This window comes from Alternaria atra, assembly GCF_907166805.1.
Source record: "Alternaria atra isolate CS162 genome assembly, contig: 21, whole genome shotgun sequence".
Taxonomy (NCBI): Eukaryota; Fungi; Ascomycota; class Dothideomycetes; order Pleosporales; family Pleosporaceae; genus Alternaria; species Alternaria atra.
In genome coordinates, this window is record NW_025091319.1 from 420787 (window position 1) to 444048 (window position 23262).

The 23262-nt window shown below is 51.8% G+C and overlaps 8 protein-coding genes across 8 annotated transcripts; 4 read left to right on the forward strand and 4 right to left on the reverse strand.

Moving 5' to 3' along the window:
- Positions 1–490: 490 nt before the first annotated feature.
- ALTATR162_LOCUS580 (uncharacterized protein) lies at positions 491–1707 on the forward strand (the record flags this gene model as incomplete). The annotated part of the gene is made up of 2 exons (XM_043308174.1): positions 491–670; positions 730–1707. The coding sequence occupies 2 exons, from the start codon at positions 491–493 to the stop codon at positions 1705–1707; spliced, it is 1158 nt and encodes a 385-aa protein (XP_043164109.1).
- A 937-nt stretch (positions 1708–2644) lies between these two features.
- ALTATR162_LOCUS581 (uncharacterized protein) lies at positions 2645–6693 on the reverse strand (the record flags this gene model as incomplete). The annotated part of the gene is made up of 4 exons (XM_043308175.1): positions 2645–4600; positions 4646–4762; positions 4817–6533; positions 6590–6693. The coding sequence occupies 4 exons, from the start codon at positions 6691–6693 to the stop codon at positions 2645–2647; spliced, it is 3894 nt and encodes a 1297-aa protein (XP_043164110.1).
- A 658-nt stretch (positions 6694–7351) lies between these two features.
- ALTATR162_LOCUS582 (uncharacterized protein) lies at positions 7352–9594 on the forward strand (the record flags this gene model as incomplete). The annotated part of the gene is made up of 3 exons (XM_043308176.1): positions 7352–7398; positions 7450–7556; positions 7610–9594. 3 exons carry the CDS (start codon positions 7352–7354, stop codon positions 9592–9594), a joined length of 2139 nt encoding a protein of 712 aa, XP_043164111.1.
- A 333-nt stretch (positions 9595–9927) lies between these two features.
- Positions 9928–11310, reverse strand: ALTATR162_LOCUS583 (uncharacterized protein; the record flags this gene model as incomplete). The annotated part of the gene is made up of 2 exons (XM_043308177.1): positions 9928–10763; positions 10815–11310. The coding sequence occupies 2 exons, from the start codon at positions 11308–11310 to the stop codon at positions 9928–9930; spliced, it is 1332 nt and encodes a 443-aa protein (XP_043164112.1).
- A 1043-nt stretch (positions 11311–12353) lies between these two features.
- ALTATR162_LOCUS584 (uncharacterized protein) lies at positions 12354–12974 on the reverse strand (the record flags this gene model as incomplete). Its single annotated transcript, XM_043308178.1, has 1 exon — positions 12354–12974. The coding sequence occupies one exon, from the start codon at positions 12972–12974 to the stop codon at positions 12354–12356; it is 621 nt and encodes a 206-aa protein (XP_043164113.1).
- A 1303-nt stretch (positions 12975–14277) lies between these two features.
- On the reverse strand, positions 14278–15488 carry ALTATR162_LOCUS585 (uncharacterized protein; the record flags this gene model as incomplete). Its single annotated transcript, XM_043308179.1, has 2 exons — positions 14278–14945; positions 14993–15488. The coding sequence occupies 2 exons, from the start codon at positions 15486–15488 to the stop codon at positions 14278–14280; spliced, it is 1164 nt and encodes a 387-aa protein (XP_043164114.1).
- Positions 15489–16112: 624 nt separating this feature from the next.
- On the forward strand, positions 16113–17888 carry ALTATR162_LOCUS586 (uncharacterized protein; the record flags this gene model as incomplete). Its single annotated transcript, XM_043308180.1, has 1 exon — positions 16113–17888. The coding sequence occupies one exon, from the start codon at positions 16113–16115 to the stop codon at positions 17886–17888; it is 1776 nt and encodes a 591-aa protein (XP_043164115.1).
- Positions 17889–19254: 1366 nt separating this feature from the next.
- ALTATR162_LOCUS587 (uncharacterized protein) lies at positions 19255–21251 on the forward strand (the record flags this gene model as incomplete). The annotated part of the gene is made up of 2 exons (XM_043308181.1): positions 19255–19367; positions 19418–21251. The coding sequence occupies 2 exons, from the start codon at positions 19255–19257 to the stop codon at positions 21249–21251; spliced, it is 1947 nt and encodes a 648-aa protein (XP_043164116.1).
- Positions 21252–23262: the final 2011 nt, after the last annotated feature.

Below are 23262 nucleotides of genomic sequence, written 5' to 3' on the forward strand. Positions count from 1 at the left end.
CAGGCTCACCCATCACTGAGCGACGCTGAACAAGTTTCAGATATATTTCCTCTATGACACCAAAACATGACCTTTGGCAGAGGCCAGCATTGCAGTGTGGAACAAAACGCCCCAGGACTTTCCCAAGAAGTTTGCGCATACATGGGAACGCGATCCACGTAAATCACCTCGAGCACATTCGATGCTGTGTTGTAGACGTGAGACCAGGCCTATTATAGATCAGCGGCTAAGTCGGCACGTGGTCAGTGCGCAACAGGCAACCGTCTTGTTGCGTCAATGGGGGCGGCCCTCTTGGCTCGACTTCGCCTCCTTGGACGCTCATCCGTATTCAACGCCGTGCCGCTGTGACAACGCCAACCTGTCACTCAACCCTTTTACCTGTCGTCAGCCTCTCTTCTCTTCCCTTCTTTTACCCTTTTCTACCGTTTGAGCGACTGCGACCTTTTCCACATACTATCTATCAATCAGTAATACTGGCGAGGCAAGCAACATGACGGTCCTCGTTGAGCTCGCTCGTCGCGCCGTGTCGCACCCGCGCACGGCGACGTTTGTCAAGCGCGCCATCAATGGGAACGGTGGAAGGACACCAGACTGGGCAGACGAAGTACCCATCTGGGGTGCCGTCCTCGTCTATGCGACCATCTTCGTTTCTGTGGTAGCCATCAGCCTCGTACGTACTCCTTCGTCTCCCTATATCCCTACGGACTTGTACTAACAACTCACAACCAGTTCTCCTACATGCTCAACGAAGTCGTCGTAACTCTCTGCATGGTCGAATCTCCCGTAGCTGCTATAACCGTCTCCGAGACGCCCTCCACCACACTGTCCCCCTCGGACAAAGAAGGTGCCGACGAAAAGGAAACGCTCCTCGAAAGCGGTCCCACCATCACCCTCGTAAACCAAAAGCCCATCACGTCGTCTATCAGGGCTACCCTCCGCCACCTCGTCGCAAATGCCGGTCGCTTCGCGCGCTTCCGCGGCTTCAAGATCCACGCGCTGTACTCGGTCCTCGCTGGCACCACCGCCACCTTCTTCAGCGGCGCTCTGCCCAACATGCCTGGTCAAGCCGTCCTCGGCGCTGCCATTACCGGTGCCCTCCTCGCTAACGTACATGCTGCGTGGACACACAAGGTTGTTAGTATGCCGACCTCAGCCACCTTCTTGCAGCGCATCCCCTCCAAATCCCACTGGAAGACTCTCGCCGTTCCCGCCGCGCTCAAAGCCGTTATGCCGTACGTTAGCGTATACCTCACTGTGGGCGTAGCCATGCTCCTCCGTCTCCACAAGGTGGATCAAGAGAGCCATGTTACTTGTGCCCAGAAGGTCGGTCTCATCGCCCGCTTCCTCGCCGTCGTCGTCTTCGCAGTTACATGCACGCTCTTCCTCTGTCTCCCTGCTATGGTTACGCTAGTCCGCGTTGAAGCTTCTATCCTCCCCGAGGACCAAGACACCATTGTGCCTTTTGACCGTACTTTTGGCGGCAAGGTCGTGAGCAAGATGATGGGTGGAACTGGTGTTGTTAGCTTCTTGGATGCCTGGAGGTCTTTCAACTGGGAGGCACGCCGTCGCCTCATCAAGTTGTTTGTTAAGAACTTCTTTATCATGGTTGGCATGTTCGTCGTTGTCATGCATATTATTGCTTTGGAGGTCTTTGCTACCATGGGCCCTGCTGTTCGTAAGGCTGTTGCGGATCACAACGCTTCTTGAGTCTTTTGCATGCATGTGCGAGGGCCACTTTTTGGATAAGAGACTGAACATGGATTTGAATTGGACTAGGCCTTAGTACCACGTTGGAGGAAGCGATGATCGGATTAGCCACATGCAAGTCTCATACACATACACACATTCCTTGAACTCATCATTTCATAGCAACACGATTGTATTAGAAATTAACGAAAAACGAGAAGTTGGACTGGTAATATTCACAAAAAAAACTAAGCAGTGTGCAAAAGCAGTAGTGATTTTACTTTGATTTTCCAATTCAAACGTACCACAATCGTTGCTGACTGTGAACGCTGTTCGTGTCGCCTGTACATCCATCAATCCATCCATCCATCCGTCCACCATGTCTATCCATGTGTTCACACAAAAACGAAAACGCCGCGCTATGCTACCATGTCCAGTCAACGAATTCGTAAACAACAAGAACGCCATCGTAATAAAAAAAAACGCTCATCCATCCGCCCTATGACCATGAGAGAACAAAAAGGACGAAGAAGAAAATGCAAGATGGAGAAGGGTATAATCGCCTAAACATGCCGCCTCTCTTTCGTTGCTTTTGTGTGTGTGTCGCCAAGCATTTTCTTGAACTTCTCTCTCTCTGTGTCCCATCCGTCAAGAAAAAGAAAAGGAACCGCCCAAACTGCAGTCGAATGTACGCCAAAATGCATAACTTTTCTCTTCTTTTCCATTCGTTTCTTCCTCTCTTTTTTTTTTCTTTCTTCACTACTACTCCCTGTCCATACCCAGTTTCGTTATCAACGATGAGATACGCGTAGACGCCTTGCGAGGCGAATATCCGTCATTCGAAGAAGCGTCCCGTGAACGACCTATACGGCGTAATTCTTTTTTAGCATATGCGCAAGCAGAAAAAGGAGGCCAGATCCCATGGCCCTTATCCTCCTCATGTGGGCTTTCCTTCTTTTCATACAATCGACGCACTCTTCTTGTGTTGGCACACTTTGACCGCAGCGGCCTTTGTGATATCGTCTTCCTCGCCCTTCACCACAGCAACACCAACATTGATACTCCTCGTCTTCTCATCTGTAGACACACTCTTGGCCTTGAGTGTAGCTTCCGCTTCAGCCAGTCTGATCTTTTCCTTTTCAGCTTCAAGCTCTAGATTCGCTTTATCCTGCCCCGTAACAACACCCTTGAGTATGACTTCCAAATCAGCCAGCCTAACTGGCTTAATCAAGAACAGATTGATCCCGCTCGAATTAGCTTCTTGTTGAATGTCCGTGTCGGCTACGCCAGTCAACGCAATAATTGTGACTTTAGGTAATCCGGACCGTATTTCATGGGCGCGAATTTGGCGGGTAGCTTCCAGGCCGTCCATGATGGGCATGTTGATGTCCATCAATACGACGTCGATGCGCGATTCTTCTGTTTCGTCGTTGGTGGCGGCTTTGTAGGCTTCTAGGGCTTCGAGGCCGTCGGCCGCGAGGACGTGGTGGTGGCCGAGTTTGTCGACAAAGGTACGGAGGAGGCGGAGGTTGATGGGGTTGTCGTCTACGCAAAGACAGCGAAGCGCCCGGGAAGGTTTTAGGTATTTCGAGGCTTTGGGCGGAGTGGGGTTGTTGATTGAGCGCATTTCTGGGGCACTATTAATGCTGGTGAGCTGAGGTCGAGTTGATTCTACGACGTGCAGTTGGTCGATACGACGGGGTGCTGCTTTCTTCTCTGTTAGATTTAGCTCTGTTATCCGGTGGATAACGGAGTCGATCTTGTGAGTCTGTGTCTCTGCTCGTTTTGTGTGGCGATCGAGACATGACGAGAGGGCCTTGGCCATCTTGTGTGGTCCTACAGGTTGACTAATGCATTCGAAGATTATGCCCGGCACTGTGATTGCAGTTGTTGATTGCGCAGCTGCAGCGCCCTGGCAAACGACAATAACAGGGGTCGGAGATACTCTGCCAGGATTTTGGCTGTACGTAGTTCGCAATGCTTTGGCGCAAGTCTCCGTGGCGATTATCAAGTTTGGCTCTGCCGCATTATCGCCTTCCTCGCATCTTTCGATGCCGAACCACTCATCGCAAAGGCTGGTAAGCGCCTTCAAAGATAGCTTCGAGGCTGTTTTGTTCTTCAGGTCCCTAACATGGAACTCCTCTTCCTCGTTGAAGCCATCAAATCGCACTTTCAATCCCTTGGTGCGTTTGATAATTTGCTGTAGCTGCAAATCCTTCTCCCCTTCTGGGCCAGTCGCACAGAAGTTAGGCGACATCCGTGACTCCTTCAAAGGACAGGTGACCGTGAATTTGGTGCCGCGTTCTTTTTCACTACGCACCTCTACCTCACCTCCCAGAGATTCGACAATCTGTTTGACAATTGACAGACCCAGGCCAGTACCCTGGCTCAGCGGGTTCTCCTGGGCAAAGGAGTGGAATAGCCTGTTGTTGATGTAATCCTCTGACATTCCAATACCAGAGTCTGTAACCGAAAATCGGAATTCGCACGTCTCGTCTTCATTTTCAGGCTTCCTCTTCACCTCCAGCTTGACCTTGATATATCCGCCAGGTGTATACTTTAAACTGTTGCCGAACAAGTTCATGATAACTCGGCGCCATGCACCGGGCTGTGTGCGGAAGACATAGTTATCGCTCTGGTTGATATCGAGAATGATAGATATTGGCGGTTTGTTCGCTTTAGAGGTGGTTAACTCGTATGTTTGAGCAGATGTCTTTGCGTATGTATAGCCGGCAAAAACACTCTCGACCACGTCTTCTGTCAGTATGCTCATGTCAACGTCGTTGATCAGTGTCATGATATCATTGGTATGAGCTTGACCTGGACTGATCATGTGCTTCGCGCTCTGTGTACGCTTCTTCTGGCGTTTCGAAACCCCACGTGTCAAGTTGTTGATTTTGGCAAAGTCAAGAACCTAAGAAATTAGTGGCAGTATCTGATGCAGCTTATCACAACTTACGTGATTGATGGTTTCCAGTAAAGTCTTCCCACATGTCTCGATGGTTGCTACATGGGATACCTGTTGGCTGTCCAGAAAAGAATCTTTCAACAAATCGGTCATTCCGAGTATGCCATGCTAAAAGATGCACTTAGTGTGTGTGCTTCCAACTTCATCTCGTGGAATACGTACCAGGGGAGAGCGTAGCTCATGGCTGATGGACGAAATAAAATCCGCCTTTGCAGCATCGGCAAGCTTTGTATCCAGACGAGCAACTTCAGCCATGACAAAGTTGCTGAATGCCGCCAGATAGCTGAGCTCCTGTTCAGTTGTAAAGATTCTCTTCGGTTCAGAGCTCCAGATGACAGCTGTCGCAAACCAGCGCTCGCGATGCGGATCCCACAAGGGATACAGTATCAGACTTCGAGCAGTCGGGAAGACTTTTCTGAGATAAGTTTCGTCGTCCAAGCTTCGAGTGGATTCGGCTTTGCGTGGTGTACTGAATGGAAAGCCATCGACCGACTCGACGTCCTCGATGCCAGTTGACGGCGAGTTGATAAGGGGGGTCGTAGTGTCATCATCGTCAAGATGGAAAATTTGACCATGTGGATAAAGTCGTAGGAGGTGTCTGAGAACGCTCTCTGAGATGCATTCACCGGTGTTGTTGGGTAGCGGCTTAGTATCGCGGTCGGTCCTGCAAAGAGCCGCCCCTAAGATATCGCAAGGCTTGTCCGGTTCGGGTAGCTGATCGGGATCGAAGTCGTCGTCGACCAGACCTCCAAATGTACTGATTTTAGCATCAAAGAATGCCACGCCTTCCGCCTCGGTTGAATCCACGATCATGTTCGCTGCCCGTGTGAAGTGAGCTCTCAATTCTGGAGCTACCCTGTCCTTCTGATCATTTTTGGTGAAGCCTTTCGTGGAGGTGGACGACGTGGTAGTAGTTATCTCTGGGCGCATGCCATCAATCGTCTCTCCATTTACTATGGCCGGTGGCACACTGCTTAGGGGTGGGGTATCATTCGGATTCCTCATACCCGGCTCTGTGTGGTCGTGTCCGTTGAGCACAACAGGTTCTTGCGCAGCATCGGACGTGGCAGCAGGACGCTGCCGTTGGGGTATGATAACATCTGGCAAGCCGGGCACCTGCGGTTGGTCTACATCCCAAGGGTCATTGGCCCAATTCTCCAGCCCGCTCTTCCCCTCGGCAAATGAACCCAAGCTCTTGACCATAATCTTAGCCCTGCGGTGATCTTCGGCTGCCCTGGTCCTCTCCAAATGTCGCATTACCGTCCCGGCCATACTCTTCAAGAAAGCGAGCTGGTGCGGCGACAACCCATCGCGTGGATTCTCGTCCAGCACGCAGTAGGTACCGATGCTGTGGCCACTTGGGCTGCGAATTGGCACTCCTGCATAGAAGCGCGAGTAGGGCAAGCCCTTGACGAAGGGAAAGTTGCAAAAGCGTGTGTCTTTGCTAAGGTCGTTGACAACGAGGGAAGGCAAGTCGCTCGGATCATCGATAGGGAGCGTGCTGTATTTCGGAGCCAGGTTGACGGTGTAGTTGCAGAGACTCTGCTCCTTGGGGAAGATGGTGGTGCCGAAACATAATCGGTCATCGTCGAACTCGGGCTCTCCGGTTTGTAGCGACAAGGTGCGTGTAGCTTCAGCGAGGAGGAAGCAGTCGTTCCTGTCGAAGAAGGATATGAGACACCTCCGCGCATTCAGGCGTAGAGCTCCCAACTGTGCAAATGCGGTCAAGGCCTTATCGTCCGACGCTCGCGGGGTATAGTCTAGAGAAGGCGGCGGGGTGTTCGGAGGTGTTTGCGATTTGGGGGCAGGCGACGGCGATGCTTGGCGGCTTCCAGGACCATCGGTCTGGGGAAGATGAGAGCCTGGTCGGGGGTAGTAACTGTGCATGGTGTGAGTGTAGCTCTCAATGTGGCGCATGCCCATGGAGATGCTTACCGATAGAAAGCCTTCTCGCGCTCCTTCGCTAAATCCGCATGATCGATCCTTCGTCGTCTCCGAGCTTGGGCACGCGCAATCGCATGGTCGTGTGAGTCGGACATTGAAGCATGTAGATACCAGGACCCTTTTGCGGAGATGGATTTACCATAAAGAATCCACCTGGGCACACGGCAGCCACTAATCGATGACTAGAGCAGTGGCCGGCTCAACGTTGGGCAGATCTAGACACCAAGCCCAGCCAACCACACAGATGGCCAGAACGCAGGGCAAGTGACAAACGTCTAGCCGACGTCCGAGCCAAATCACGGTGCTTCTCGTAGTTGCTAAACGATCCAGCGGGGCCTTGCGACCGCAGAGGTCATGCAGGAGGAGGATGAGTCGGGAATCCTGTGCAACGGTGGAGAGGAAAAGCCAGTGAGTAGATACGCCCACTCACTGGGTACCTGACATTGTACCCCCGACCGAGTCAACGGCGCCGATATGGTAGCGTCTTCACCCTGGTGAGGCGCACGACCAGCCCAAGCGATCTTGGCGCTTTAGTGCCACAACCCCCACCACCAAAGTGCCCCGCCAAACAGACATCGAGCCTCAACCATGGTTCCTACTCCAACGCGACCTTCACCAGCCGACTGTTTGCTTACCTAATCACCACTTGCGTCACTTTGTCCATTACCTTTGTTCCCACATCATACAACACCAAACTGCGCCCTGCATTGCACAATTCTATAATCGGCTTTGCTGCATACACAACACTTCAACATGCGACTGATCACCGTCTCTACTTGTAGCTTACATCAGTTCTCGTTGTAAGTTTTGCTTTCTCAACAACACGCCGAGCAGCTACTAACCTTATTCAGAGCATGGACGGAAAACAGGGACCGCATCAAAGAGTCTATTCGCACCGCAAAGGCTCAAGGTGCACGACTACGGTGCGGGCCAGAGTTGGAAATCACTGGTTATGGATGTCAAGGCGAGTTCTATAGGAAATATATGTGACGTGTATACTGACTTTTGCAGACCACTTCTTGGAAAACGACACATATCTCCATTCGTGGCAGATGATGTCCGATATCCTTCTCGATGAGTCTTGCTATGGCATCATCATCGATGTAGGGATGCCGGTCATGCACAACGGCATACGTTACAATGCTCGTGTCATTGCCCTGGACGGCAAGATATGTTTCATTAGACCCAAGCAAGATCTTGCAGGCACCGGCAATTATCGAGAGATGAGGTGGTTTACGCCCTGGAAAAAGAACATGTTAGACTCCTACGATCTACGCCGAGATCTTCCTGATGAGCTTTTGCAAAAACAAGACTCCATTACCGTCCCAATCGGCGACTGCATCCTCGATGCGATTGACTGCTCAATCTCCGCCGAAACGTGCGAGGAATTGTTCACACCTCAAAGCCCGCATGGCGCATTGACACTTGCCGGCGCCGATATCATCTGTAATAGCAGTGGTAGCCACCATGAGCTCAGGAAGCTGAATACCCGCATCAACCTCATCAAGGAGGCAACAGCCAAGTGCGGAGGTGTATATCTGTACGCAAACCAGCAGGGGTGTGATGGAGACAGACTTTATTACGACGGCTGTGCCATGATCATCGTCAACGGTACCATCCGAGCACAGGGTTCTCAATTCTCGCTGAACGAAGTCGAGGTTGTCACATGTACCGTCGACCTCGAAGAAGTCTGGGCATATCGAGCAAGTCCAAGCCGAGGTCTGCAGGCCCTCAACATCCCCCCTTACCACCGTGAAAAGGTCGACTACCGGCTATCACCCTCAGACAACGCCTTCGATCGAGATATCCGTCCCAGCCCAGCCCGCCCTCTAGTCACGCATGTTCCCGAGTCGGAGATTGCGAATGGACCTGCATGCTGGCTATGGGACTATCTACGACACTCCAAAGCTGCGGGTTTCTTCATACCTCTTTCTGGAGGCCTCGATTCCTGTTCGACGGCGACCCTGGTTTACAGCATGTGTCGAATCGTCGTAGCTGCTCTCCAGGAGGGTAACGAGCAAGTTCGCAAAGACGTCGAGAGGATTGCTGGACCCTACCACCCAAAAGGCTGGTTACCAAAAGATGCACAGGAACTGTGTGGCTCCATTCTCTCGACAGCCTATCTTCCAAACACAGAACAGTCTTCATCTGAGACGAGAGACCGTGCTCAGCGTCTCGCCCAGGATATCGGAGCGGATCACATCGTCGTGCCCATCGACCCTATATTCCACACTTTCCAAGATGTCTTTGAAAAAGGCAACGACTTTAAGCCTAGCTTCTCCGGAACCCCAACTGAAGATCTTGCGCTCCAAAATCTCCAGGCGCGGATACGTCTCGTAGTCTCGTACATGCAAGCACAACTTCGACCCACAGTACGCCAAAGGCCAGGCGGAGGCGGCCTACTCGTCCTTGGATCAGGCAATGTAGACGAATGTCTTCGAGGATATCTAACAAAATACGACTGTTCCAGCGCCGACATCAACCCCATCGGATCCATCTCGAAAGTCGATCTGCGCCGCTTCCTCACCTGGGCCGCCGTCGAGTTCAAACTACCAATCTTGGATGAGTTCGTCTCGGCCACACCCACTGCAGAGCTGCGGCCAATCACAGAAGACTACGTCCAGGACGATGAAACCGACATGGGAATGACATACGCGGAGCTAAGCACGTTTGGACGTCTGCGCAAGTGCGACAAACTTGGACCTTATGGCATGTTTATGAGACTCAGCTCAGATTGGCATGACAAGCCTATTCGAGAAGTCGCAGACAAGGTCAAGAGGTTTACGCACTTTTACCAGATCAACCGACATAAGATGACTGTTATGACGCCGGCATACCATGCCGAGAGCTATTCGCCTGATGACAACAGATTTGATCTTCGGCCTTTTCTGTATCCCGCTTTCTGGAATAGCTGGTCTTTCGTCAAGATCGATGAGGCTGTTGAGAAGATGGAGAAGAAGGCGCAGGAGAAGGCCGATGCTGCGGCGAAGAAGTGAGCAAAGTATAAAGTGTGAATGACGCCTAGAAAAACGGCATATACATATATATGGATAGAGCCTGGCCAGTTTCTTGTAGTAATACATATGGACTCTTCGTGTTCGAATGTATGATTGGGAACGACATGTTAATACTTTTACGCTCTACTCTTGGGATGCTTTTTGATCAAGAAGAATACATTAAAGACCTTTAGATTGTTTGAGTGTTATGGTAGATACAGGTCTTAGTAGACGTACACCTTCCCGAACTCCTGAAACGCCTCGCTTCTCCACTACTTGTAAACTAGAAGTGATAGTCCAACGTAGAAGTACGCAATCTTTACTTTTCTGTGCTCACCAAAACAGGCAAGCACCAACAACCAACGAAACTGCAAGAAGACCTTGAGTCGTAAGAATGTGCCCTGCACTGGTATCTTCTGTACCACAGCACGAGCGGTCGTTGTAGGTAACATTGTTAGCCGTCGCAGCCACCTGGAAGACAGATCCATTAAAGTTGCCGTAGTTGTAGTAGTCGACAAGTATCCAGTTTGGCGGACGATTCCACGTCTTCTCGCAATTCTGTACGTTGAGACCAACACTACCATTACCTGAAACTGCGTTGACTTGGTCAAGCAGCGAGTATGCTGGTATGAGAATACTACTGACGCCGGGGAAACTGACTTGAATATTCAGATTGTGGTTCATCATGTACATGCGATTGCGTGAGACATCTTCTGCTTGGTTTGGAGGTCGTTGCTGGGTGCATGGGAAGGCGGGGTCTGTAGGCGAAAAGGGCGTTTCCCATTGATAGTCAAACTCGCTCAGTAGCCACGGGACCTGACTCTGGTCTGTGCCGTAGTCCATCATGACCACCACGCGCTGGTTTCTAATAATCATCTCGGCCAACGTGGGCCAGTCGGTCAGGTTCAGACTAGCCGATGGTGGTGTCCACAGGTACTCCATAATTCCTGAATCTTGGAACGGTGCGACATAGTCCATTACTGGTATACGGGTATCTTGCCCGTTATTGTTACCCATTATGATAGCAATGACTTCGTATGGGTGTTGGTCGAGCCAGCCTTTGACCGTCGTGAGATATGATTCGAGGGTGCCCACGTCGAGCAGATTACAAGAGGTGTGGCAGAGGCGGATCGCGGAGGACGCGTTGGGTTTCTGGGTCTCAAATTGCACTATCGCGGAATGTTAGCCAATGCGTTCTTTGTCATGTAACAGTAGCTTACACCCTCGAATTCCATCGGCCAGCTGGTTAAGCACTGGATAGTCTTGGTTACTGGCTGCATTATGCGGTCTCACGAATGGGCTGTTGTGTGCGACTACCATAGAGATGTTTGAGAACCTCCGTTCGCAAAACTCGACGTATCCGTTGCATGGCCGAGTGTTAGTCGGACGAGGACGAGCAGACGTTGTCGCTGAAGCGGTACCGTTTGCGGACTCGGTCGAAGGAGATAAGCCGACTATAGCTGTGACCTCCTCGGTTGTCGTCGAAGATGTGGCAGTAGCATTTTGCCGTCCAGAAGTAGTCGTGGTCAGAACTATGCCTGGGAGGCCGCTCGAGAAATCGGCAGAGTACGTGCTGATAAGAGTACTAGAGGCACCAGTGATCGTTGTTACAGCACTGCTAGGTATAGGCGTGTTTGATGACAAGGAAGAAGACTGCGCGATTACAGGTGTTGTGAGTAGTACCAATGGTAAGAGAAGTAAGGTGAAAGAGAACATGAGGACGATGCGATGCGAAAGAATGACGAAAGTACTGGCTAGCAAGTGTTATGCAAAGTCGGCATACGAACAGTGTTGTCCGTTGCGATTATTGAAGAAAAGGGTTCAGGACCGTCTATCACACTGCCATTGCGTTGGTGGCTCATCTTAGCTCACACTCGACGGAAAGCACGATGACGGCATGCTTTCCCCGAACGCCATCACACGTTGTCTCCGGATCTGCGCGGGGCAGGCTAAATGCAGCCGCCTCGAAAACCTACCCGTCCTGGGCAACGCCTTTGAAATTGATCGGAGATTATAGACCTAACAGCAGCCGCATGGTGCTTCGTACGACAGCGGTGGGTCTGGTATTCGCGGCCTGCGAGCTTGTGGTGGTTTGAAGCACACATGGCTGTCAAGAGCGGCAATCTGGTGAATATCGACGCGTCATTAGCGCTCCATTACCCGGGGTAGATGCAAATAGCATTGCCGAGGGTCATGAACAGAGTCTCGACTGTTTCAATGGTGGCGAGAGAGAGAGAGAGAGAGAGAGAGAGAAAGCTAGGTGGCTGGATACGCGGTATGGAGAATGACGCCCGCCCCAGTTAGCCTCACGCGTCACGCTAGCCGCTTAAGCTTCGAGGACTGAACTTAAGCCTTGCATCGCACCGACTATGCACATCACTACTGTCGAAGTCCTTCCCACCCTCGCGCCCTATCATGTGCTATTTCCTTAGCTCTGGAAGGATCTGCATGCAAGGCCCAGTCCTGGCCTCAACAGCAAGAAGGATGGGGGAAAAAGTAAATATCGTAATGGTGTTGGATTGAGATCCGAATTGAGAGGGAAGGAACTGAAATTATACAGATATAGAAGGATGCTGGTTAACGTCACGGTGATTGGTAACTGACAAGTCGCACGTGTGAGACAAGTTGCACATGGAAACGAGTGTTCATCGTTGATTAGCATTATCTGCGTAGCACATTAAAGTCGTAAATCCTCCTCTAGTTCTGATCTTCCAATGGTCGCCCCATTACCACTAGCTCGTCCCATCGGCCTCTCCGCATTAAACAAACACCCTCGTCACGTTGACTGAGATACAGGTCGGGTTATCCGGCTTGCCTGCACCCAGTCCCCACACCAGGTTGTTGTACGTGTAGCTGGAGTAGGATGTGTCGCAAGCATACCAGCGGTAGAATTCCTGAGTACTGCCTGTAAAATTCTCACCCGGAACATAAGCTTGAAGGGTCAGCTCGTCCTGAGAGTTGAAAGCTAGCAACGTTGCATCATCGCTGCCGGGGCTGATGGTGATGGATGCGAGATTGGAGATCGGGTTGAGACCAAAAGCCGCCGATGATGGGACGTCAAGGGTCGTGGTGTTCAGCCACCAAGTCAAGATACCAGGTATGCCGAAAGAGGGTTCTGGTGCCTGGGAGTAGATGGATGTGTTGAACTGGAAGTGTGCGCCATCGAGAGGTTCTGGGGCGTCACCCGCGCCGGCATTGCTCAAGCAGAGCGATTCAAGGGCCGCACCGACGTGACAGGCGCTCAGCGTGTCGTTAACGCCACCGTCTTCGGATGTGACTACAAGGAAGAAAGGTGCAGTGGTGATGTTGTAGTACGGCTCTTCTTGTGCGTTGGTGATGGCAGCTGCCGCAAGGGTCAGGGCGATTGATGAGGCCTTCATGCTGACTGATGTTGCTTGGGTTTATAGGCGATTGACGCAAGAATAGGTTTCGTGAGGTAGGTTAGGGGTGGATCGAGTATGTAGATGCTGTTATGGGTGCATTTCTTCAACAAAGGCACAGCTGGGCTTTATACTCACGATCAACCTTCGTAGTCGCCGTATTCGCGCAGCCTCGTCGCAGCTCCCCCCAAAGGTTCCACCTGCACAACGGTCATGTGTACCATGGTTGCGGCACCCAGCCAGCCCATGACGTTCCGCTAGCCGGTAGCTTCGCTCGCTTTGCCACACCCATGGTGATCTTTTCCAGTCGGCTGCGTTCGCTCCGTATTCAGGGCCGCACGGCATGCCCGATGAGGGACCGTTCACCTCGAATAGGGCACTTATAGATCAACCCCGCGCGTTAGCGAATAAAGCCTCCCCAGCCTGTCGGATAAGCCTTGCATAAAGTGCCAAAAGTGCCACCATCGCGCAGGGCCTCAGGGCGCATATAGCGTGAGGATCAGCTGTTGATACGAAGAGTAATTCGATAGCTCAGTACCGAACATGCAGGTGAAAAAAGCAATGATGCGGCGAAAAGCTACGGTTCTAGGTGTGAGCAATATGGAAATGTACTGTAAGCACTGATGTGGTGGGCTGATTAAGCCTGGTACGAGGCCATATACGACATTGCTCGTGATATGCTGATGCATTGGATATTGTGGTTGATTGTGTACCCTAGTACAATACTGAGAATGAGAGAACATAATGGTTGCTCTCGATGACGCATGAGTTTGGCCGGTCATAAGCCGGAGTTTCTGTTAGCGCCAAATCTTATCGACTTCCAAAGTCGCTGGATATGTGACATCCTATACTGCCGGATTCACAACCTAACAACAGCCTCGACATGACAACCAAGATCGAATTGCTTCCTTTGCGATGGTAGCTTGCCTTTTACAAGAGCTCGCGAGTGGCCTCCATACATGATGAAGCTGGTTGCGACTATTAGTGCCAAACGTGCAGGAGCATGAACAATTGAGCTACCAGACTACTTTCATGCAATCATTACAACTCTAGGTTTTCTTGTGTGAGAATAGATGCCTTCAGAGTAACCGCTCATATCTACAAGCTACAATAGAGTGTGTACGCCCAAAGATTTTGTTCCCCTACAGGGCGCTGGCTGACAAGCTGTAGACTACGGATGCAACAGTAACGCAAACGCCTCACCAATATCCCCCGTACAGCCACAGTACACAGAGTCTCCTCTGCCTGCCCGTAAAACGCAGAGCCATCGTATAGCCAACCCTGAAGACGAAGAACCACCACATTAGCGACGTCTCACTCCGACATCATATCCACTGGCTCCTACAGCGGTGTCCGGTCCATCGTCAGCACGCGCGCTCTTGACCTCGGCCGTTTGCCTCGCGCCACCATAATCAGGTTTCTGTTGAATCAGATACCAGCATATCCAAGTGATCCAGCAGAAGATGACATCGAATCCCACACTGCTTACAGCTGGGTGTTCCAACAAAGCACTCTGGATTCCTACGAAACCACTGTAGGTATATGCTCTTGCGGTCGTCCATGCCAGCATTAAACCGGCGTTCCCAACAACCAGTACCCACATATAGTTATAGATCTTGTCGGTAAATTGGGTATCGTTGTTGAAGTATTCAAGTGGCACGATAGCGCGGACTATTGGCAAGACCATTAGAGCCACGTGCGGAGCCATGAGCACTGGCATAAAGTGTGTAGGATGATGCCAGTAATGATCATCCGCCAATTGCATTGCGGGGTAAGCCGTTGCAAAGATGGCGAAGAGATTGAGAAGCCAGGGGCCTAACCATGTTGGCCGACGCACTCCAGAAGATGAAGGAGCAGGCGCAGGCGGGCTCAGAAGCAGGGTGAGTAAGAAGAGGTTCGTAGCAAAGCTGATGGCTACAATCTGGCCGAGCAGCATGAACGCCCAGGTATATCTGATACCACGACGAATGCCTGAATCCGTTAGTTGTTGCCATTGAAAAACAATTCTAGTCAATTACCTTTTTGCTCCAGATACAGTCCCAGGCCTAATGCGAAGAAAAAGATTTGATGTGACCACCAGTACCTCGCGTTGCCGACAATGACTGTCTCCCATGCTTCCCTGAACAAGGAGGTCTCCTTCAACCACAACCCCCAATGTTTATGATGCGGCTCAAGTTCGTAGTAGCTCCGCCACATCAGCCACGATTGATAGCTGACCTTGAAGTATTGGAACATGTACGTCCATGTTGTGAGTAAGCTGCCCAAAGCAAGTGCACTGAACAGCCAGACATGTCTTCTTGGTGGGAGCTGCGCGGTTGTCGACTTTTGAAGCACATTGGCTCTTTTGAAGAGCCTAAAAACGATGAGTATGGCGACAGAAAGACATGTCAACAGGTAGGAGAAGAAGATCGCATAAGGCCGGGTGTTTGTGTCGGACCCTTCTGGGGGCGGTTCGCGATGCATGTAGCGCTGTGGGACAGAGTACCCAGGCGGCCCGAATCCTGGAGGGGCCATGGTGAGACAATTTTCGAGGTTTGTTGGGCAGTCATCACGTACAGTGTGCTCTCCAGCCTTTATGCTGTCGTCGGCAATGACGAAACGTGTCAAGTGCGGATCAAAGGGCTCTTCTGCTTTGCCGGCAATGTGTATTGATTAAACGGCTATCTTGGGGTCCAGCTTCTAGGACGCGGCAGCGGTCGGCTGTTGCGCCAATTATCAGGTGGCTGACGCAGGGATGGACGCTCTCCACACCACGTGCCCAGGTGCTTCTTTGCCAAGACGCCAGCGCGATCGTCATGTTTTCCCAGGTCCGTCGCGGTCTCGTCTTCGAAGATTCTCGTCCCTTGTTTTGCTTCAAGTAGCTCTCCTCTCCAATTCTAACCATCATTGTTGTAATCTCGCACGTGCTCATACTCCTACTCTGTTACAACGTACCGCAAACTCCAAACATCACAACACGGTGATGTCAGGCACACGGACCATTTAAGCTTCGCAAACCCTGATTGGCCGTTAGTTTCATCACTCGGACCTCACCGCCAGGCCCAAGCTACCAGACGCCCAAGTTCGTAGCTCCGTCGATATTTTCTGTCGTCTACATAGTACTGCAGGATTCCTACAGTCGTCCAAGCCATCGCAACGATGACAGATACGCCACAGACGACTGCGGGTGCCGATCCCAAGGAGGCCAGGGTCCTCGAACAGCATTTAGACCCAAGCTACGACTTCTCGGAGTTTGACCCAGCAACACCAGCACAGGAAGAGGGCACAGACAGCGCTTCCAACTCAGGCGACCGTCAACTTCCGGAATCATCGTTGCGGCTACAAGGTGGCGACATCCACCGTGACCTGTACAAGATTGCCGCACAGAACAGACGGCAAAAGTTGCATCAACGAGCAGCAACCTTCTCTGACGCAGTTCATTTTGGCCGCAACAGTGCACCATCAATTTCAGACGTTGATCATGACGAACTTCCCGTTCGCGACCAGCTTGCACCCGGCGGACTGAGACGACAATACTTACAGCGGCAAAGCAAGCGTGTCAGCTACATCTCGGAGCCTGTCACGCGAAACTTCATCTCGTTTCTTGAGTTGTACGGTCAGTTTGCTGGTGAAGATCTTGACGAGGATTCGGACGAAGAGTCTGCCGTTGAAGATGAGGAAGAAGAGGGGCAAGGCGAGCGCAGACCACTTCTCGGACGACGACAGAGTTCGAAGAGGCTGAGAGCTCAGGGTGACGCAGATCAAGTCAAGACCTTCTTTACTCTCCTGAAAGCTTTCATCGGTACCGGAATCATGTTCTTGCCCAAAGCATTCAAGAATGGCGGAATGCTGTTCTCCTCCATCACCATGATCATGGTATCAGCCATCACCGCGCTGTGCTTTGAGTTGCTCTTGGCGACGAGGAAGCGATACGGTGGTGGAGGTTATGGTGATCTAGGTTCCATCGTCGTAGGACCAAGATTCCGTGCCCTGATCCTCGTCTCCATCACGCTCTCGCAAATCGGCTTTGTATGCGCTGGTCTCATCTTCACAGCAGACAACCTCCGATCATTCCTTGACGCTGTCACTCACGCAGAGGAGCCGCTGTCAACTAACGCGCTCATCGCTATACAGGTCGCCGTTCTGATCCCCATGTCCTTCATCCGGAACATCTCCAAGCTCGGACCTGCTGCTCTTCTCGCCGACGTCTTCATTCTCATCGGCCTCACATACATCTACTGGTACGATATCTCATGGATCGCCAAGATGGGAGGCTTCCATCCGTCTATTGAGCTTTTCAACCCTCGCGACTTTACCATGACTATCGGTTCAGCCATCTTCACTTTCGAGGGCATAGGGCTTATCCTTCCCATCCAGTCCAGCATGAAGGAGCCCGAACACTTCAGCAAGCTACTATACCTTGTCATGCTCATCATCACCGTCATCTTCACGTCCGTCGGCGTGCTCTGCTACGGGACCTTTGGCGAGAACGTCTCCGTCGAGGTCATCACCAACTTCCCTCAGACCAGCAAGCTTGTCAACGCTGTCCAGTTCCTCTACTCCATGGCTGTTTTAGTCGGCACACCGGTGCAGCTCTTCCCCGCTATGCGTAACATCGAGCTTAAAATCTTTGGCCGCGCATCTGGCAAGCAGAGCAACATGACCAAGTGGAAGAAGAACGCTTTTAGGACTACTCTCGTGATTTTCTGCGGTCTCATTGCTATTCTTGGAGCTAGCGATCTGGACAAGTTTGTCGCGCTTATTGGAAGCTTTGCTTGTGTGCCTCTGGTATACATTTACCCTGCCTTCCTGCACTACAAGGGTGTGGCCAATCGTCCTTGGGAGAAGTTTGGCGATATTTCCATGATGGTTATCGGACTTGTTGCCATGGTATACACTACCAGCATCACGCTTGCCAGATGGTCTGAGACTTGAGACTAGAAAGTTGAGGAGCAGGAGGGTACAGAAAAGTCCTTTTACAGTACGGTGGAAGTAGGCTCACTATTGCATAATTTGTCCTTTTGGCATGGCGTTCTGAAGGATGGATATATGTATGTTATGTGGAATTTTGAACGCGCGCATGTTACGTAGTTATATGTAACCATAATGGCATACTGGTACGAACTCACCTCATTGCATCGACTATGTGACTGTCTCTTAGCTCAGTGGTGTGCCGTACTGTTCGCCAGGAAGGATTTACTTCTATGCAAACTGTTTAGTGAAACACAGGCATATGCGCGAAATGGACCATTCATCGCGTAGATACAAAGCGTAGACTTATATCTCAGACCTAGCCTTCACTGCCTTGGGCTTAAAGCGTGTTTGGTATGCCATCTCAAAGTCGTGAGGATGACACGCACCATCATCAACACCAAAAAGATGGTGTGTGAAAAGTAAAAAGGATAAGGAAAAAGGCATAAGCATTGCAGAAACCGATATCCAGATAGTGACGTCGGCAGCAGCAGATAACACACATATGCTGAGTTGAATGGATAAGTTTAGAATCCATAGTACTCCCTATCCCCACTCATCGCGACGTACATGGTCGTTTTGTACATGTGCCTGGTTTTGTATACTTAGCACTATGAGGGTGAGGTGTGATTGTGGTGGGCCTCTTTCACCAGTTGTTGTCACTCAAGCATAATCACGACGGTGATGAGGAGACGGTACAACCGCAACATGGCGCCTTGCCTTCCCGCTCATGACTTCATTCGATCGCGGTGGTTGGAAAAAATCCTCAACATCTGGAAGCTACTTGAAGCTACCCGTGGTTGCCATGGGCGGCATGACATATGGACCCGCTCATGGCGGGGCATTCGCTTATGTCACCCGTTTGAGATGATGGTGGGGTGAGGGCTCCGTCATAGCATTGCGACGGCGAAGGCCCTTTGCAGCGGCAAAAGAAGCTGCAAGAACATTCAAGCAAAAAGGCGTTGGTACCAACACACAAGCGGTACAATCGGCGCATAGTGGAACCCAAATGACACGAAACTAGGTATTTGCCCCCGGACAGCGTGCAAGGCAGCTGTTTCTAGTGGGTCGCAGAGCTTGCGCGAGCTTGCGGGAAGGTTCTGGTTGGTTGCTTGGCGCGTCGAAGGCGCTGGAATTCTGTAGAAACACCACGCATCCAGCGATACAAAAACTTCGTCTGCCCGCGCCTTGGGACTGTTTCTTCTTCCACTACACAACACACATCACACTACACTGCGAAAGCCTCACTTTTATAAGTCACCGACTTGTGAGCATATTACGAACTTTTCTTTACCTTTGATACCCCACCACACACACACACATCGACATCATGGCACCCGCGATTGGTATCGATCTTGGAACTACCTACTCTTGCGTAGGTATCTTCCGTGATGACCGCATTGAGATTATCGCCAACGACCAGGGTAACCGAACAACACCTTCGTAAGTCAGACGTACCCATGTAGTTGACACAGCCTACTAACATGTCCCAGGTTCGTTGCCTTCACTGACACCGAGCGTCTCATTGGTGACTCCGCAAAGAACCAAGTCGCCATGAACCCCGTCAACACCGTCTTCGACGCAAAGCGCCTCATTGGTCGCAAGTTCGCCGACGCCGAGGTCCAGGCCGATATGAAGCACTTCCCCTTCAAGGTCATCGACAAGGGCGGCAAGCCAGTCATCCAGGTCGAGTTCAAGGGCGAGGAGAAGACTTTCACACCCGAGGAGATCTCATCCATGGTCCTGACCAAGATGAGGGAAACGGCCGAGTCCTACCTCGGTGGCACCGTCAACAACGCTGTCGTCACTGTCCCTGCATACTTCAACGACTCTCAACGTCAGGCTACCAAGGATGCTGGTCTCATTGCCGGCCTCAACGTCCTCCGTATCATCAACGAGCCCACCGCCGCTGCCATTGCCTACGGTCTTGACAAGAAGACCGAGGGTGAGCGTAACGTTCTCATCTTCGACTTGGGTGGTGGTACCTTCGATGTCTCCCTCTTGACTATTGAGGAGGGTATCTTCGAGGTCAAGTCCACTGCTGGAGACACTCACTTGGGTGGTGAGGACTTCGACAACCGTCTGGTCAACCACTTCACCAACGAATTCAAGCGTAAGCATAAGAAAGATTTGACCTCCAACGCTCGTGCCCTCCGCCGTCTCCGAACTGCCTGCGAGCGGGCCAAGCGCACTCTGTCCTCCTCCGCTCAGACTTCCATCGAGATCGACTCCTTGTACGAGGGTATCGACTTCTACACCAGCATCACCCGTGCTCGTTTCGAAGAGCTCTGCCAGGACCTCTTCCGCTCCACCATGGAGCCCGTCGAGCGTGTCCTCCGCGATGCTAAGATCGACAAGTCCTCCGTCCACGAGATTGTCTTGGTCGGTGGATCTACCCGTATCCCCAAGGTCCAGAAGATGGTCTCCGACTTCTTCAACGGCAAGGAGCCCAACAAGTCCATCAACCCCGACGAGGCTGTCGCCTACGGTGCTGCCGTCCAGGCTGCTATCCTGTCTGGTGACACATCGTCCAAGTCCACCTCCGAGATCCTGCTTCTCGACGTCGCGCCGCTTTCCATCGGTATCGAGACTGCTGGTGGTGTCATGACTGCTCTCATCAAGCGCAACACCACTATCCCCACCAAGAAGTCCGAGGTCTTCTCCACCTTCAGCGACAACCAGCCTGGTGTACTTATCCAGGTCTACGAGGGTGAGCGTGCTCGTACCAAGGACAACAACCTGCTCGGAAAGTTCGAGCTTACTGGCATCCCACCTGCTCCTCGTGGTGTCCCTCAGATTGAGGTCACCTTCGACGTCGACGCCAACGGTATCATCAACGTCTCCGCCCTTGAGAAGGGTACCGGAAAGACCAACAAGATTGTCATTACCAACGACAAGGGCCGTCTTTCCAAGGAGGAGATCGAGCGCATGTTGGCTGAGGCCGAGAAGTACAAGGCTGAGGATGAGGCTGAGGCTGCCCGTATCTCGGCCAAGAACGCCCTCGAGTCCTACGCTTACTCGCTCCGCAACACTCTCTCCGACTCCAAGGTCGATGAGAAGCTCGATGCTGGCGACAAGCAGAAGCTCACCGCCGAGATCGACAAGACTGTCCAGTGGTTGGACGACAACCAGACGGCCACCAAGGACGAGTACGAGTCTCAGCAGAAGGAGCTTGAGGGTGTCGCCAACCCCATCATGATGAAGTTCTACGGAGCTGGTGGTGAGGGTGGCATGCCCGGCGGTATGCCCGGTGGCGGTATGCCCGGCGGCGGTGCCCCAGGTGGTGCCGGCGGCGATGACGGCCCCACCGTCGAGGAGGTCGACTAAGCGGATCGCTTTCAGCAGTCTCTTCGTCTTCTTTCCTTGTGCATCTTCAAGCATAGACTTCTTCTTTCATGGGTGGTAGTTCACGGAGTTTCACGGCCAATATGAGCCCGTTTCACGGTTTTCTTCATGCATCGGATGAATAACGATCAACGATTGGGAGGAAAAGTTAGGTGGATTAGCATGTACTCTAATAGTAGGATATAGTAGTCCTGTGTAGAGAATTGAGCGAATACTTCAAATACTTGGTCTTGACTTGCTTTGTGATGTTTGAAAGAATGGATGCAAAGTGCATATCGCGAAGGTGCCCACGGCTTTCAGGATATGCCTTGACTTGAAGCCAGACCCTAAAGGCATACACAGTGTCTTACGTTTGAGAGAGTCGATGCAGGAGTCAGCACCAGATCTGCTAAACTGTATCCTGAAGGTATACGCTATGTTCCCACCATCTGCTCTACAGGGTGTTCACGACGAGGACATGTCTGACACATGTACTGGCGTTGAGCTCAAGAAGATGCAACGCGGGCGAGATGGGATCTATGAGTATCACTACGGACGCAAGTTTAGAGTTAACCCAACCCTGGAATGCAAGGCTCGTATGTGTATCCACAACGAGAAGCAGCAATCTGTCACTAAGGATACCGGGGCTCAGACATCAGAGTATACGGCATACATATTGCTGTGTCGAGAGCCTAGGCAAAACTCAGTGTATATCTTCAGGGTACCTTGTAGTGCGATATATATAGATGCTTGATGCTATGCTATCTGAGGGTATCATGACTATTGTACATGTCGCGACTTGCGCAACAACTCTAACCTCCCTACGCCTCAACACGTGACTCCGTCTGCAAATACCATGAAGGTCTTCCCCTTCCGTCAGCGAAAGAATTCAGCACCCCCGAGGGATTCACGCTTTCTGGGCATGTATATGCCCTGGCAAATCTACCTCCTTGACGTATACCAAGCACTTGCTTCTCAATGTCCTGCATGTGTGCGCCTGTTGTTCACCTTCAGGGTTCACTCTGACACATGTCCTGACCTATCATACAGCTCTCCTCCCCTACTGCCCCTCCACCTCTTCCGCAGCCCTACTAAACGCCCCTTTAACCTCCTCTCCAGGGCCCCTCTTCCTCCAAACATCCTCACTGTTCGGCCCACTCTTGACCCTTTGCTCCTTCTCGCGATACCGATCCTGAATCATCCTCTCCTTGACATCCGGCCCGCTATAACTATTCTTGGTGCGCATACAGAACCAGAAGTCGTTCCAGTGGTCGGAACAACTGCGTAGTTGTCCATACCGGTATATGTCGTTGAAGTGGCCGCCGAGGGACGAGCAGTAGAAGGCGCTGTCGAAGGCTGCGCGGCAGGACATGGAGCGCGGGAGTGTGGGGTCGAAGTCTTCGGGGGTCGAGGTGGATGGGGAGGGCGAGGTGGTGGCTGTGGAGAAGGAGGGGGGTGCGAGGTGTGGGTGGGCGGCGTAGAAGTCGGGGTCGTGGGGAGCGGAGGGGGTTGATGGGGAGAAGGTGGTTCTGTTGTGGGCGCGTCGCTGGGTTTTTGGACTGGGGATGCGGTGGTGGATATTGTTTGTGGTGATTGTTGTTTTGCGGCAGCATCTGCGCCTGAGCTTGAGAAAGGCCACCAGCTCATGGTGAGGTGTGTGTGTGAGTATGCGTATCAGACTCGACGTGGTACAAGGGACGCGCTGTTCGGAAGCTTTGCTAAGGGGACTGAGCCTATGGCGTGAGTTACCGCAATTCAAAATCGCGACAAAGTTCTGGCCAATCTACTGCGATGGGTGATTGCACAATTGCTTCAAGGCTAGTATGTTGGTATCTAGGCCTAGATGCGATTCGCGGTGGCTTGGAGACGTGGGCAGAAATTCAAGAAATCCGCAATAGACATGGACACTTCCGGCGAATCAAACCTAAGACGGCCCGCACACGTGAGCGGGAAGACTATACGCTACGTCATGCATCGCACTTGCAGCTGCCTTGGAGATCACTTTAACTCCACC